This window comes from Hibiscus syriacus, unplaced genomic scaffold (assembly GCF_006381635.1).
Source record: "Hibiscus syriacus cultivar Baekdansim isolate YM2019G1 unplaced genomic scaffold, ASM638163v2 tig00110220_pilon, whole genome shotgun sequence".
Classification (NCBI taxonomy): Eukaryota; Viridiplantae; Streptophyta; class Magnoliopsida; order Malvales; family Malvaceae; genus Hibiscus; species Hibiscus syriacus.
Window position 1 is genome coordinate 43106 of NW_024062634.1, and position 16048 is coordinate 59153.

General features: G+C 38.2%; 1 protein-coding gene, 2 long non-coding RNA genes and 3 pseudogenes across 3 annotated transcripts; 5 read left to right on the forward strand and 1 right to left on the reverse strand.

The window, feature by feature from the left end:
• The first annotated feature begins 607 nt into the window (after positions 1 to 607).
• Positions 608 to 1814, forward strand: LOC120114117. Its single transcript, XR_005515361.1, has 3 exons — positions 608 to 901; positions 1466 to 1532; positions 1732 to 1814. It is a non-coding gene; the product is annotated as an uncharacterized LOC120114117 (long non-coding RNA).
• Positions 1815 to 2115: 301 nt separating this feature from the next.
• On the forward strand, positions 2116 to 4025 carry LOC120114063 (annotated as a pseudogene).
• Positions 4026 to 6480: 2455 nt separating this feature from the next.
• LOC120114186 lies at positions 6481 to 9035 on the forward strand (annotated as a pseudogene).
• Positions 9036 to 10298: 1263 nt separating this feature from the next.
• LOC120114064 lies at positions 10299 to 11491 on the forward strand. Its single transcript, XM_039135088.1, has 4 exons — positions 10299 to 10455; positions 10518 to 10742; positions 10887 to 11012; positions 11100 to 11491. The coding sequence occupies exons 1-4, from the start codon at positions 10299 to 10301 to the stop codon at positions 11273 to 11275; spliced, it is 684 nt and encodes a 227-aa protein (XP_038991019.1). The 3' UTR covers positions 11276 to 11491.
• Positions 11492 to 11579: 88 nt separating this feature from the next.
• On the reverse strand, positions 11580 to 13016 carry LOC120114103. The gene is made up of 3 exons (XR_005515359.1): positions 13004 to 13016; positions 12490 to 12498; positions 11580 to 11704 (listed from the first exon to the last, which is right to left on the reverse strand). It is a non-coding gene; the product is annotated as an uncharacterized LOC120114103 (long non-coding RNA).
• Positions 13017 to 13867: 851 nt separating this feature from the next.
• On the forward strand, positions 13868 to 15001 carry LOC120114102 (annotated as a pseudogene).
• Positions 15002 to 16048: the final 1047 nt, after the last annotated feature.

The following is a 16048-nucleotide window of genomic DNA, read 5'->3' on the forward strand; positions in this document are numbered from 1 at the left end:
CCAGGTTCAAAGTGGGAGACATGGGAGGATTCTCCCCTGGGTAGCATGAAAATCCTACCGTATGAACATACAGCTCCCTGGAATACATGTCAAAACTTTTTTAGGCATCCGGAAACGAAATATCAAACATGTTAGAAACGATGTGCGGTGCGCGTCGCGAACATGTCAAATTTTCGGACCACTGTTTTAGCTTGAGACCACAAGACTTAAAAGCCAACTGATTGAACCTATATATCTGAACATCTTAGTTGTAGAGACCGAGCACACTTCGGAGACATATAGACGTTTTTTTTCTCTCCGTTGCCGATTCCAAAGCCTCGAACATATACACAAACACGAATAGATAGAGAGAGACAATAAGCCATGCAAACTCAATTATGCTCTTAAAACACTCCAGATTAGAGTAGAGCCTTAACTCAAATTTCTTTCAAGTTTCAGCCTTTACTTCGGTAAATATTTGGTAATGATGTATTTGTAAAAAATATACTATAGTGATGTAAATAGAAAAATGATGATAGTTGTATAACTTATGGATGTATTTTACCCCTAATCTTTTTTGCTGTTTTATCGTTCACAGATTAATTGCGTTATGTGCAAAAAGATATAATCTCGACCAAGCCCCCTAGGGTTTATCTAGGTTGCTCATCTCTACCGTTCATCTCGTGTATTCGGCCAATGGCGAAGCCGACGAGGGCCCGTCGATCACCTTCTGTATCCGGCTCTGGTTCCTCTTCCCGTTCTCGTTCACGGTCCCGCTCTTATCCGGCTCAGATTCCAATCCAGTTCTCGCTCTGGTTCCCGCTCCAGATCTGCTTCCCCATCTCGCTCTCGCTCCAAATCTTTCTCATCTTCCTCTCGTAGCGGTAGTTCCCGAAGTCGCAGCCCCTCCTCAGCGTCGAAGGTTCATTTTCGCTCGTCAGATTAATTATTCTTTAGAAATTGCTTTCTGTGTAGATGTTTGAAAGTTAGCGAGCTTTATTCATCCCATAGCATAAGAATGATTGTCTACCTACGGTACACTTCATTTTTGCGCATAGCTAAAACCAATGGTTACCTAATAATAATAGCTTGCAAACTTGTCTCATGCGATTCTAGTTCCTCTTACTCTTTTATGTGGTAATTTAACTTTATGAGATGTTTTCTTGGAAGAGTTTGAAGTGTAAATTATGACTTCCTGTTTTCTGATTGAGTTGAAATCTTGTGTATCTGTATGATATAAAAGAGCTGATTAAAGCTATTAAAGCTATGAGCTCAGAGTGGCAGTGCAGTCATTTTAAAAAGCTTTGATTTTGGGATTTAATTCAACTGCCTTCTGAAGTTGAGAATGTCATTATCTTTTTTACATTGCAACATTGTGTCTCAAGTTTTGATACTGTTAACAGTCCACATTTCTCTGTTTCATGCAGTTGTTAACCTTATCAAGTTTAATTTGTGTATCTGATTTTCTTTTCTTTCCTTGACACAGTCAGGCTGATGCATCTAAGCGAGGTCGTTCCCCCTCCACAATCTAAGAAGGCATCTCCTGCTCCAAGGTAAAGCCATGTTAAGTTCAGATCTACCAGTATTATCAGTTTAAATTTCTGCAGAGGCCTTACGTTTGTTTTATATGTATTGAATATGAACTATGTTAGGTTTCAGATTTACCAGTATTGCCAGTTTAAATCTTTGTGGAGACTGGAGACCATAAGTTGTTTCTATATGTATTGCATGTGTTCAATATTATTATTTCAGGAAGACTTCTCCTATCCGTGAGTCTCTGGTCTTTATGTTGACTCATGAGCAGGAATGTTAATGAAGGCATCTAAGAGAAATATGTATGTGCTTTACTTTTTAACCAAATGTTTGACTGAGAATTGTTACAACTTTTGTTTGGATGAGTATTTGCTTCTTTATTTTTTAAACATTAGATACTTCACCAGTTAAATGCTCATCATAATTTTCTTCATCTTCTCACTCTGCAGTAATTTGGTGAAGTTGTAAATGTGGAGCTTGCAATGGACCGTGCTGTAAGTTCATACCAGTCATATCTTGGTGTTGTACATTATTATTATTATTATTATTATTAAGACATTTTTGCTAACGCTTAATCTTCCAAGAGGGTATGGCTATGTGAATCAAGACAAGAGCAGATGCTGAAAAGCGCTACTTTACATGGATGGTGTAGGTTTTTGATAAGATGCGAAGTAAAACTATTAGGAGCAACTGGAGTTAGTATGTTGTGAAATGATGTTAGTTGTTGCTTTAATGCAGGCCCAGATTGATGGCAATGTAGTAAGAGCAAAGTTTACACTTCCTCCCCCGACCAAAAGTTTCTCCACCGCCAAAGCCAATTGCTCCTGCTACTGCTACCAAAAGAGATGGCCCCAAATCGGATAATGTCAACGCTGATACTGAGAGGGATGTGCCAAAACGACCACGGGACGTAAGTTTAATTTGTTAAAATTTGTGTTTTATTTGTTTATGAGGTTATTTTCATGTTATTCAACTTGTTAACTGATGTATATTAGCTTCTCCTCAACGAAACCCCCACCGTCACCACGAAGGAGATCTCCTGTGGGTCGAAGAGGTGTATCTCCTAGAAGACCACCAGAGTCTCCACGTCGGCGTCTAGATTCTCCAGTTCGTCGTCGTGGTGAAACACCTCCTAGGCAGGCCAGCCTCTCCTGCCAGGTCGTTCTCCATTGTCTCCTCCAAGGCGACCTCGATCCCCAGCAAGGTGGTGGTAGTTTTTAATAGATAATAGGTTTTTTTAATGAATTGGTTTTTTGAAAGAATTTGACCCATTGAAATATTCACAGGACCTCTCCGCGGCGGATGCGTGGTAGTCCAATCCGAAGACGTTCTCCACCTCCAAGGCGCCGGTACTGATACATTTAGCTATTTTCATAATGGTTGAATATTGTTGACCCTAAGGTATAAGTGAATCAGTGCTGCATGTGAATAAATGAATAAATCCATTTGATGATCAACTCAGAGCAATAAAACTACAAGATCTTGACTGAATCAGAGCAATCAAGAATGCTATAATGTGTTTAAAGACATACTCAGAATCCTTGTTAGGTAGTCATAGTGTGTTATGTTCATGTTGTTGGCCTTAGTAACTGACACTTTGGTGTTGATCTTTTGTTGGTATGAAGTGTGGATTAGCTCAGCAAATTAGTTCAACTATAATTTCATGTACTATTGTTATGCTCTATCATGTTTTATTACAGTTCACCTCCTAGACGAGCCCGTAGTCCTCCAAGAAGGTCTCCCATCAATCGTAGACGTAGCCCTTCTCCAATTCGTAGACGGAGCCGTTCTCCAATTCGTAGACCTCTGCGTTCTCGTTCAAGATCAACTTCACCTCCAAGGTAGTTCATTTGCTTTAAACAATCCGTCTCATTTTTAGGACGAATATTTTTCCTGCAGTATGCCAAATATTTTCAAGACAAGTTATGAATAGAATGGATTAAACTTATTATACGGACTGAAATTAAATTTTAACGACTTCATCGAATGGGTGAATTTGAGCTTGTACCGGTGCCTTTCATGCCTATCCATCCCTATTAATTGTACACTGTTGTTTGTAACCTTGTGTTTCCACACTCGGATCTTAATTCGATATCTCATCTTTAAAACAGAGGCAGAGGACCTGCAGCTAGACGGGGAGATCATCTCCCTATTCCCGATCACCTAGTCCCCGAAGGTCTGCTTTTATCAATTTTGGTTTTGAGGAACTTATTTACTGGTTATTGAAAATCTGAAATTTTCGTTTTCATTATGACAGGTCGGACGAAGGGTTTCAAGGAGTCGTAGTCCTAGGAGGTAATTTTATTTATTTGCTAGAAACTTTTTACCAAACAATGGACACACTTCAAATTGAAACTTCTCATCGAACAATTAGACTTATTCTTGAAAATTATCTGCTTATTACCGAGAGGGACTCAACGTTAAGGCATGCCATTTTCACGCGCAGGCCACTGAGAGGAAGAAGCAGCAGCAGCAACAGCAGTAGCAGCAGTTCGCCTTCTCGTAAGCCGTAGACTACCTTATACCGATTTCATTCCCCTTTGCCCATTCCCTTAATGTATTTGTTGTGTGAATGATGTTATAGGGAGTCATATCGTATCGACGTGCTTCCGTAATATACTTGCGACTTCATTTGTCATAATACTTAACTGCAACTTAACTATGTCTTTGTCTGAACATTTCATTAGTGTCCCTTAACTTCTTATCTTTATCTCCTACCAAGTGGTTTAGTTAAATATTTTTCTGATATAAAGATCAAAAAGGAAATTGATTATAAATATCGGAATTTAAATCTTAATTGATTACCCTTTTAATTATTTTGTCATGGCAGGTATATTAATAATAGTTTTACTAATATGATTATTTGTTTGCACGAGTAGATGACTTTGACCCTTGAGGGCTTGAACCATTTTATTAATTTAAGATCATACATCTTCATTTTCGATGTTGTAATCGATTATCAGTTTACGTTATTGTTCACGTGATATATTCATATATTATGTTACTTTTATTAATGTAATGATTTTATAGTTTGGTTTAGTATTTGCAATTTGATTTACTATTTTTTTTAATAATATGGGTAAAAAGGTGTGTATGTTTAAAATAATTTTTAATTTGTCGACATTGAATGCCCACACCTCTAACATTTATGCTGCTCGAATTCGGGTCCTCAAGAAATAACAATAATTATTTTACTACGGATTAAAACCGATTGATTTACTCGATGAACCAACTTGTGAACTAGGCCTCTTTCCACCTTTAAAATGATTTTAAGACCTTAAAACACTCTTTTTGACTTGTGAATCACTTAACTATTAATATCATTGTGCGAATTACCTTTTTTTTATTTAAGTTTGTATCGATAAATTGAAAGCAAAGCTGTATTTTAATTACGTATACTTTCTTGTATATGAAAACAAAACTTGATGTTAGTAAGGAACATACAAAGTAATTTTTTTGAAAAAAATACGCTTACCGATAAAATCTTCGGGTAAAAAAATCGCTTACCGTATAAAATCTTCGGTAAATTATGCGTTTAGTATCAAGTATAAAAATCTTTGGGAGGGAGGGAGGGTCAACCTGATCCGATTTGAAAAATAGACTTTCACCAATCGAAACCGGTCCGACTCGAGTTTAGAGTCATTTACTTAACTCGAGTTTTTTAATAAAACTCAAACTCGATCCAACCTGACATGAAATAGATATATTTATTAAAAAAATTATTTATTTAATAAATAAGGATTTAATTGAAAAATTAATATACAAGGGTAATCTTGTAATTATCTCTAAATATATAAGATAAATTATACTATTTTTCAAATCAGTCGAATCAAGTATTTTTCACCATGAACCGGACCTGACCCGAACTTCTATTATAAAAATCCACTCAAACCCGAACCTTATTTTTTTAAAAAAATGATCTAATCAAATTGAATCAAAACCGTTCAGGTTCGAGTCCCGTGTTCATCCTTAATTTTACCCCCCCCCCCCCCAAAAAAGTGAGAAAAACGGGGTCGGTCAAATCCAGCCCATATACATACCAAAGACAAATAATTTTTGGAAAAGATAATAACTCATACTGAATAAGACAATATTTTGGGAAAAGATAACTACATATACTGAAATGTTCGTAAAAAGAATTTGGATAAACTATACATTTAATACCTAAACTATGAGTTTTGATCCTTTTAACATCTAAACTTTTAATTTTTTTAAAAACCATATATAATGTTTTAGTTATTATTTCATTTTAGTACCCTATTAAAAACTTAACGTTAATTAAAAAAATGAAATTTTAGGTATTAAAACTGATCAAACTAATAGTTTAGGTACTGAATGCGTTAAATTTTTAACATTAGGGTACTAAAATGAAATAAAACTAATACAAGGTATGATTTTGAAGAAAATGAAAGTTTAGATACTAATACGGACCAAAACTAGCGATTGGGTACTAACTCATAATTTAACCAAGAAATTTGTTCCTAATATGGAATCAGAATAATGTTTAGGGCTATTTTGTCTATTAATACTTTTATGAATAAACAAAAAGGAAAAGAAAAATGGTGTGTTGTGTTTTTCAGTTTGGCGAGGAAATTCTATCGCCTTTACCCTCGATTGTTGTTCCCAGTCGCAGCTTTTTAGCATTTCAGCTCTCAATTCGCTGCAGAACAAGGAGGAAAGCGCTTCACTCAACCAAAGCAAGTTCTTTTTTTATTCATAAATAGATTTGATTTTTCTGGGTTTTATACAGTTTCTGTGTATTTGTTTCTGTTAGTTTCTGATTCGATGAGTTGGGTTTTTTTGTATATATATATAAAAATTCAAAATTAAAGCTAGTTCATTTTGTGTGAGTTATTTCTTATTAAATGGAATGATTGATGGTTTATGATAGAATGAATTAGGATTTCTTCTGGATTTGGTTAGATGATGCCTTAATGCCTTTGAGTGATGCCACTTCTATTATTATTGTTTGTTGAATCTTAGGTAGCTTATAGCTGGTAGGTACATTGGAAAATTTAATGGCAGCTGAAGATGGCCTGCCATCTCTGGGTCGTGTAAAGCTCACTGATCTCGTACCCTCGAGGGCCTTCCTTCGGACACTTACAAGCTCTCGGTCTCGACTTTGGCAATCATTTGCTCAATATTCTGCTGCCATCATTCAGTTTCCAGCTAGCGATGGAGCTCTTTGAGATCCGGTTTGGATTCTGCTCGCCTTTACTTCCATCAAAGGGAAGCTTACCCCTGCAGACATGATTCACACGAACGATTCTCATGAGTGGTGCAAAACGTCTGGTTACTATGCGATCCCCAGCTTGGCAAGAAACTTATGCTTACAGGCCAGGCCTAACTCTGTTAGATCCCGGGAATGGAATGGAGTTTCCTCCGGGTGGTTTGCCTGACATATTTGGCTTGCTTGGTAGGCAGCACGAGGTATACTTGATGCGATCAGCTATTACTTGAATTTGCGCAGCTCGCCGTTTACTGAAATACTCGATAATGTACCGTTAAGAACCAGGGAGGTATCTTCTTCGGTATTATCGGTGTGCTGTCACGCAAGGCCTTCTTTTCATGGGGCACAACATCACAATTTAACAACACATGGTGATGGGCAATTAATCATGTTCCCCGACCACGAGCACCAGGTTGATAAAAGCTTGATATCTGTCATTAAGTCGGATAAAGCGGGGTTGCTTGTAAGAGATTTCATGGTCAGTTTTTATTGTCGATGGGGACCTTGGTCCTCAAGAAGCTGTTGTTTATCCTGGTCTGGCACTTTATCAAGCAACTGCGGGTTATGTCAATCCTGCTTTGCATAGGACGGAGATGAATAATATTCCGGATAACATGTCTGGACGATGCTCTTTGGCTTTCAAACTCATGCCCAAATCCATGACGAGCCTCATTGTTCGGAGATGAGAGCACTGGTCACGGGGTTGAAGCTCAGTTCCAGATTCCGGTACTGGTGGATGACTTCATGCAGAGATCTCACCCAACAGATCAACTCTTTAATCGGAACACTTTTCCGAGCGTTAATTTCCCCACAGCCCAAGATGGTAAGCAGTATTTCACAATGCGTATGCTGCATTTTCTATACTACGTGTCATAGCTGAAAAGTCCACAAGGGGGAGATAAGGCTTTCAATAGTTTGATCCAAACCATAACATTTTCCGTTTGGTTTGCCGAGACTTCTTAATGTTCGATATCTTTTTTGTTATTTTTTCTGTCCATGTAGCCTTAGTGAGAAGTTATTAACAGAAGGTCCTTGGATCAATGAAATGTTGGTACAGGGTCCATGAAGCCCTTGATGAGAAGAAGGAAGAATAACACGAGCTGCAAACCTCTGCCTCCTTCCAAGATTACGGCTCGAGGCTCAACGAGTGCTCAAGGAAAGGGTTCAGGAAATCGCCGATAAGAAGGGCATCAAACTACGGTTTTGTAACCTAAAGAGTGCGCGAATCACATTCATGCGCTAGATAGTCCTTGTGCCAATATTAGAATGGAGATCGGATGGCCACATGGAGTGCCATTTGTTCATCCCCACGATCTACCTAATAAGGCTAAGATCGGTTTTTCTTGAGCATATGAACCTGGTTGGACCGCACTCAGATATGGAATTAAGCCTGACGGAACCTGGGGTACAGGCCAGTCAACAGTCGGGAAACTGTAACTGTACATCTCTTGTTTATGTTTCATTGCCATGCAAGCATTCATCGAATGCAGTTTAGTTTTCAAGTTCTTAGCATTAACTAGTGTTGTCAAGGCTTGCGCCTAGCGATGCAAATTATTCAACAAAAGTGCCTCAGACCCTTTCAGGCCAGGATCATTTGATCAGCGCACAGTGCCCCTAGGCATGCTCTTTAATTTATTTATTTTTTCACTCAGGCTAGCGCTTTTTGCACCTTGTGCCCGAGGCAACATAGGGCTTAAGCGCCTAGACTGCACCTTGCGCCCTTAACAACATTGGCATTAACCATGCACCCAACTCACACCATGAGAATTTTGCTGGATTTATCTTTGAGCATTTTGAACTCGCGGATTAATGTAAATTGGTTTTGTGTAGCCATTAGTATATACTAAAGTGCATCGGATGTATTTTACCGTCGACGTCTTCTGAATGCCGTGAATGGAATGAGTTTTATATAATATTTTTGTCTGCAGAACCACCATGCAGTTTCCTTCCTGCAATCATCCTTGAGGAGCTTTGTTCACGACAGTTTGGTTTTGGAAGATCTCAGCTGGGGGGTTATGCATGACATGAGCTTTTCTGCTGAAATGTTTGTGTCTGGATCCGAGTTCTACTGGAATGGACAATTTTCGCCGAATGCAACACCTCCATACATTTCTGCGGAAATCATCTGATTTCCTTCCGACGCATTCAGCAGGGCTGCCCTGCCGAGGCCCCAGACCTTCATAAACTGAAGTGGTCGTCACAGTTACTGAACATGTCTGTAAAATGCATTGTCTGCAAATAGTTAGATTTTAGGAAATTTTCACTCTTTGGCCTCAAGGTTCTTTCTTGCTCATTTCTTTCTGGTTTCTTAAGATATTGGAACAATGGATCGTTAACTTAAATGTGTGCGACAAATTCTATCATAAGTCCTTATGCTATGTATATTGATTAGTTTTAGTCCATGTATTCTGAGTTTTGAAATTTTTGTTCTGACGTAAATGGTATATGTACAATATAACTAAATTATAGAGAAAATGATAATAAATAAATGACAGATAAATAATTTGACCTACTGGCTATTAATTTATTTGGATAAGGATACAATTTTTAAATTTTGGAAATTACAAATATAAAAAATCCAAATTAAAAGATGTGTACGAGTATTAACGCATAGTATAAGGATTAAGAGAAGATTTAACCATATGTATAGGAAAATTTTTAAATATCCAATCAAATCAAAATTTTATATATAAGATAATAAAATAATTGAAAATTAATCTTACTTTGGTCAAACTTATTTTTCCAGTGGAAAATATTCATGGAAATGACGAAATTGAAGTGGCATTCTACCAACCACAATATTTTTGCATTTTAATTAAGGATCGTCTTAAAGTTTAGTGTTATAATTAACGGTATGATTGAAACGGAAATCAAAATTTAGTGTTATAATTAGTAAAATTGAAAGTTTAGTGATATAATAATACAACGCCTAAAGTTCAGTGGTATCTGGTGTAGTTTACTCATAAAAATATATAATGAGGAGGGTTTCAAATCACGGTCGCTGTCGTGTTTTTGGTTATTTCGGATTACCGTGATTGCGGCGTCGCGGGCGCTATTGTGGCCGTCGCGGGTAACTCGAACAGCGACGAAATAGCTATATTGCGGCCGAAATCGCGGTCGCGGATTGTTTTTTAAAACCCTGATGAGGAGTGTGTTATGTAATTTGAAAAGTCATGCCGTCTTGCTCGCTGACTCGTCAAGTCGTCTATCCCCATTAATGCCGCAGAAGTTTTTTGTTAGAAAGAAACTTCATTGTTTTCCACAGCCAAGCTTTTAGCATGCCACAACGATTAGAACCATCGTCGGGTCACCTAATGGCCGCCTTTGCTTTACTTGTACTTGTATTCCCAGTTGCTTGCCTCGCAGGCATCGAAATCAGCACTGCAGCTCTGTTTTCTGTGGCAACTTGAACATCATTCATCCATTCCGATTACGGAACCAACCTCGCCACTGCGGTTACGTAGCCTCGAACTCGAGTGTGACGACAACAACCGCACGACTTTAGTTTATAGAGAGAAAATTCACTGTCCAAGAAATCTTTTACGAAAATCAAACGATGCTAGTAGTCGATCCTGGTCTTGACATGGATGATTGCAACTCCCTGCCTCTTAGTCCACACCATTTTATCGTGGCTGTGAAGAACCGTATTATCTGTACAATCAGAGGCAGAGCATATGTTGTTGTGATTGCACGGAATCTATACAATCGTCTGTGTATATCGAAGCCTCTCGTTGTCCCATCAAATCCAATGCTTCTTCCCATTTATATTTTTTAGATCATAATACAAAGCCATCTGATTTCGATCGATCCTGCACCGTGGTAGCCGAGGTTCATAATACAAAGCCATCTGATTTCGATCGATCCTGCACCGTGGTAGCCGAGGTTCCGATCAAGGGTCATAATATATCAGCTCTGCCTACGCTGGACATATACAATAAGCTATCAGAGGGTTTTTTGCTTGGGTGTATGGCTTCGATTTCTCCTGGTGCCATGAATCCAGGTGATAATATTTTAAAATGTTTCTAACTTCGTCTCGGATGATAATAATATTAAGCAATCTTTACATAAATTTGTAAAACACATTAAAATATTTGTTAGTACAAGTAGTCTTTTGTTTGACTCATTGCTCCCAACTATGCTGCAGATTACAGAAGTAGGACTTTACATCCTCCGTTTTCTCGAGGCATCGTCATTTTTCTCGAGTGCCTTTTCTTCTACTTCTATGATCCCGATAACGATTCTGATTGTAGATTCAGTGTTGAAGTAACAGGTATATACTTATTGAGATTTAGTTCGATTGATATTATTGTCGATCTCACAAAGTACTAATGTTTTTCGATACGATTTTTTTCGAAAGCTGGATTCATCACACTGAGGACTTTGCCTGGAATACTTGCTGGTGCTTGTAATTTACAAATGGAGAGAAGACACTTATCCATGGATGACAAGATTGAAGAGTTTCCTTCAAAGACAAACAATCTAGTGCCTATTAGGTACTATTTCAAAGAAATCAGAAAAATGACATGGTTTTAAAGAAAAACTAGGTGAAGGGGCTACGGCTCTGTGTTTAAAGGAAAGCTTCGCAGTGGACATCATGTGGCGGTGAAATTGCTGGGAAATAAAAAGGGTGACGGCCAAGATTTCATTAACGAAGTTGCTTCCATCGGGAGAATTCATCACGCTAATGTGGCGAAACTTATCGGATTCTGTGTGGAGGGATCGAAGCAGGCTCTGGTGTACGATTTCATGTCGAATGGATCTTTGGATAAATCATATTCACGGAAGAAACAAGAACACCTTGGGATGGAGAAGATGTTCGATATCGTGCTCGGGGTGGGCTCGGGGAATCGACTACTTGCATCGAGGATGCGACATGCAGATTCTACATTTTGACATCAAGCCACACAATATCTTCTGGACGAGAATTTCAATCCAAAAGTTTCGGATTTCGGTCTTGCTAAACTGTACTCGTAAACGACAGCATCGTCTCGCTCACCGCGGCACGAGGAACAATAGGATACATCGCTCCCGAATTGGTTTACAAGAACCTCGGAGGCATCGTACAAAGCCGACGTTTACAGCTTCGGGATGCTGCTGATGGAGATGGTGGGGAGGAGAAGAACGTGAAATGCATTTGCCGATCACACCAGTCAGATATACTTTCCGTCGTGGGTGTACGACCGATTGGATCGAGGAGAGGACATGGAGCTGGGAGATGTTTCCGATGATGAAAAAGTAATGGCGAGGAAGATGATCGTAACGTTTTTGGTGTATACAATTACAACCAGCCGATCGGCCTTCGATGAGTGGATGCTGAGGATGCTTGAAAGTGATGTCGAAGTCCTCGAAATGCCTCCGAAACCATTTCATCAGCTTCCTCTTGATTCAGCATCCAAGGTTCGTTGTTGTGAGAGCTCTCGTGATGAGCCGAGTACATCACTGGACGTTGGTTCTGTAACCGATTAGATCTCAGCCATATTCATAAGTATGATTTACGTAATTTACAAGTGTGTTCCACACATATGATAATGATTAATGTATTAATTGACAAGACAATAACAGATAGATCTCAAACTCTATAGAAATTATTAAGATGTTATAAATGTATAACTTATAGATTTATTCCAAGTTTATGTATAACACTACCGAAGAAAAATTTAACCATTTATAAAGCTTTTATTGGAAATGACAATTAAAGTGGCATTATGTCAATCACGCAAATATTTTGGTATTTAAAAAGAATTGACTTGTATTGACTTGGTTCTCATTATGATAATGAGGATATATGTAATTTGAAAAGTCGTCCCCCTTGGTCCCACTCACTCGTCAAAGTCGTCTATCCCCATTAATGCTTAGCTCTAAGGCTGAAGTTTTTGGTATATGTTTTGCTGAATTTAGATAGAAAGAAACTTCATTGTTGTTGTTGTTGTTGTTCCATAGCCAAGCTTTAAGCATGCCACAATTAGAACCATCGTCGGGTCACCTAATGGCCGCCTTTGCTTTACTTGTACTTGTATTCCCAGGTGCTTCTTGCCTCGCTTGGCATCGACATCAGCACTGCGGCTCTGTTTTCTGTGGAAACTTGAGTATCAGTTTATCCGTTCCGATTAAGAATCAACCTCGCCATTGTGGGTACCGTAGCCTCGAACTCGAGTGTGACGACGACAACCGCACCACTTTGGTTTCGGGTATAGGAAATTCTATGTCCAACAAATCTTCTATGAAAACCAGACGATAAGAGTTGTTGATGCAGGCTTGGACGTGGATGATTGCAACTCCCTGCCTCTCGGTTCTGCGTATCATTATTCTTCCTGTAAAGTTCCATTTTCGATATACAATGAACCAGCGGCTAGCCTTGTGTATGTTGTAAATTGCACGAAACCTATGGAATCATCTCTCTATATCGAAGCCTCTCGTTGTACCTCCAAATCCAATACCTCTTCCTATTTCTATTATCTAGATGAAATGACCCTGCCATCTGGTTTCGATCCATCTTGCACCGTGGCAGCGGAGGTTCCGATTATGGTTAAGAATACATCAGCCATGTCTACGCTGAATATCTACAAGAATCTATCAGAGGGTTCTTTGCTTTCCTGGGACACCTACCAGGTCTCCTGGTGCGATGAATCCAGGTGAAATACATTAAAAAGTTTATAACTTCGTCTCAGATTGATAATAATATTAAGCATCTTTACATAAATTTGTAAAATACATTAGAAATTTGTAAAATAGATGTACGAATACTGCAGATTTTACCGTCTGCTACATAGCCTGGCGGAGAATATCGGCTGCATTTCCAACAACAATGGTGAAGGTATGATTTGCAGATTTTACTTGTTTTTACTGATATTTTGCCTTTTTAATCGTCGGTAAAATTGATACTCCTTATCTTTTTGTTTTATATTTTTACAGTTACTTGTATTAACTATTTTGGAGTAACAGGTATTCCAATGGCCTCGATCTTACACACATGCACACACACACACATATATATATATATATATATTTGTTTTAAGGGAGCATTAAAGTATGTTATTTCATAAATTGTTCCTTTCACGTTGTTTTGTTGATCTCACAAAGTACTAACGGTTTCCAAAACGTTTTTTTCCTGGAAGTTGTTGTCATGGTACCAAGAACTTTGCTTGGGATGCTGTGTTTGCTGGTGCTTGTAATCTACAAGTGGAGGAAGACACTTATCCATGGATGATAGGATCGAAGAGTTCCTTCGATCGCAAAACAATCTGGTGCCTATTGGTATTCTTTTAAAGAAATCAGAAAAATGACGTGAGTTTTAAAGAAAAACTAGGTGAAGGGGCTACGGCTCTGTGTTTTAAAGGAAAGCTTCGCAGTGGACATGTGGCGGTGAAATTGCTAGGAAATAAAAGGGTGACGGCCAAGATTTCATTAACGAAGTTGCTTCCATCGGGAGAATTCATCACGCTAATGTGGCGAAACTTATCGGATTCTGTGTGGAGGGGTCGAAGCAGGCTCTGGTGTACGATTTCATGTCGAATTGATCTTTGGATAAAATCATATTCACGGAAGAAAACAAGAACGCCTTGTGGTGGAAAAAGATGTTCGATATCGTGCTCGGAGTGGCTCGGGGAATCGACTACTTGCATCGAGGATGCGACATGCAGATTCTACATTTTGACATCAAGCCACACAATATTCTTCTGGACGAGAATTTCAATCCAAAAGTTTCGGATTTCGGTCTTGCTAAAATGTACTCGGTAAACGACAGCATCGTCTCGCTCACCGCGGCACGAGGAACAATAGGATACATCGCTCCCGAATTGGTTTACAAGAACCTCGGAGGCATCTCGTACAAAGCCGACGTTTACAGCTTCGGGATGTTGCTGATGGAGATAGTGGGGAGGAGAAAGAACGTGAATGCATTTGCCGATCACACCAGTCAGATACTTTCCGTCGTGGGTACGACCGATTGGATCGAGGAGAGGACATGGAGCTGGGAGATGTTTCCGATGATGAAAAAGTAATGGCCCGGAAGATGATCATAACAGCCTTTTGGTGCATAGAATTACAACCGGCCGATCGGCCTTCGATGAGCCAAGTGCTGAGGATGCTTGAAAGTGATGCCGAAGCCCTCGAAATGCCTCCGAAACCATTTCATCAGCTTCCTCTCGATACAGCATCCAAGGTTCATTGTTGTGAGAGCTCTCGTGATGAGCCGAGTACATCACTGGACGTTGTTTCTATAACCGGTTCAAATGTCGTATAAGGTTAGAAACATTTCGTTTCATTGTCTCACAATTTGTAGCTTTATGTTTCATATGGTGTCACATATGTAGTTAGATATATGATTAATATTGTTCTGCGTCTTTATAATTAAGACGTTAATCTCTTAAATAATGTCTAAAATTTAAATTTTAATATTTTAAACGAAATAAATTAGATTGGAAAAATTATTCTCAAACTAAGCCTTTATAATAATTTTAGTCGGCTTTGCAGACTAATGAATTTGATACCAATGCTTTATACGAAGAATGAGAGGGTCTCAGTTACCATAGCGATCGATTTGATTCTTAATTTCAATGATCAAATTCAAATTTTTATAAATTCTAAATAAATTTATTCGCTAGTCAAATCTAGATAAAACCAGGAATCCGACGAGTTCCGACCCACCCGACCCAACTCATATATTTTAAGTATAATTACAATAATACCCCTTTATACCCTTTATATATTATTTTTTTTCAATTAAATCACTAATTTCATTGAATAAAAAAATAATTTTATTATTACTTAGTGGTCGGGTCGGATCGGGTTGGATGAAACCCGACTAATGATCATCCCTAGATAAAACACACGTTATACTCAGATCTTGACTCGTTTATTCAAAAGTACTTTATTTTTCTCTTAAATTATTTATTGTTCAAATCTTGAATAAATTTTCAAGCGTAAGTAGACCGGAGCAAAATATTTTATTCAAACTTTTTACATCAATATGATAAAAATTAATAAAAAATAATATTTTATTTTAACTCGTCACTTCGTCGTGACGAATCTAAATAAAAAAAATATTTTTAATTGAAACTCATTAACTTGACTTGACTATATTCTTGAACAATGTAACAAATTTCGTAGATCCCAAAATAAACTTATATTTGCTCTATCTTCTCAAATAATTTACTTGTTTATCCTATTGGGCCAAAAAACCATTAAATGTATAAAACCCAAACCCAATAATATTATCCAACCTAAATCTAAACCCAAAATACACACTATTCAAACCTAGGCAAAATAATAAACTAAACCCAAACACCATTAAAAGGGGCAGATGTA

Excerpts from the sequence above, each read along its gene's own strand:
- LOC120114064 (XM_039135088.1), top strand. The coding sequence starts at position 10,299 with ATGCTAGTAGTCGATCCTGGTCTTGACATGGATGATTGCAACTCCCTG. Across the intron at positions 10,456-10,517 it reads GAATCTATACAATCGTCTGT|ATCATAATACAAAGCCATCT; the intron begins GTATATCGAAGC and ends TATATTTTTTAG. Across the intron at positions 11,013-11,099 it reads ATTCAGTGTTGAAGTAACAG|CTGGATTCATCACACTGAGG; the intron begins GTATATACTTAT and ends TTTTTTCGAAAG.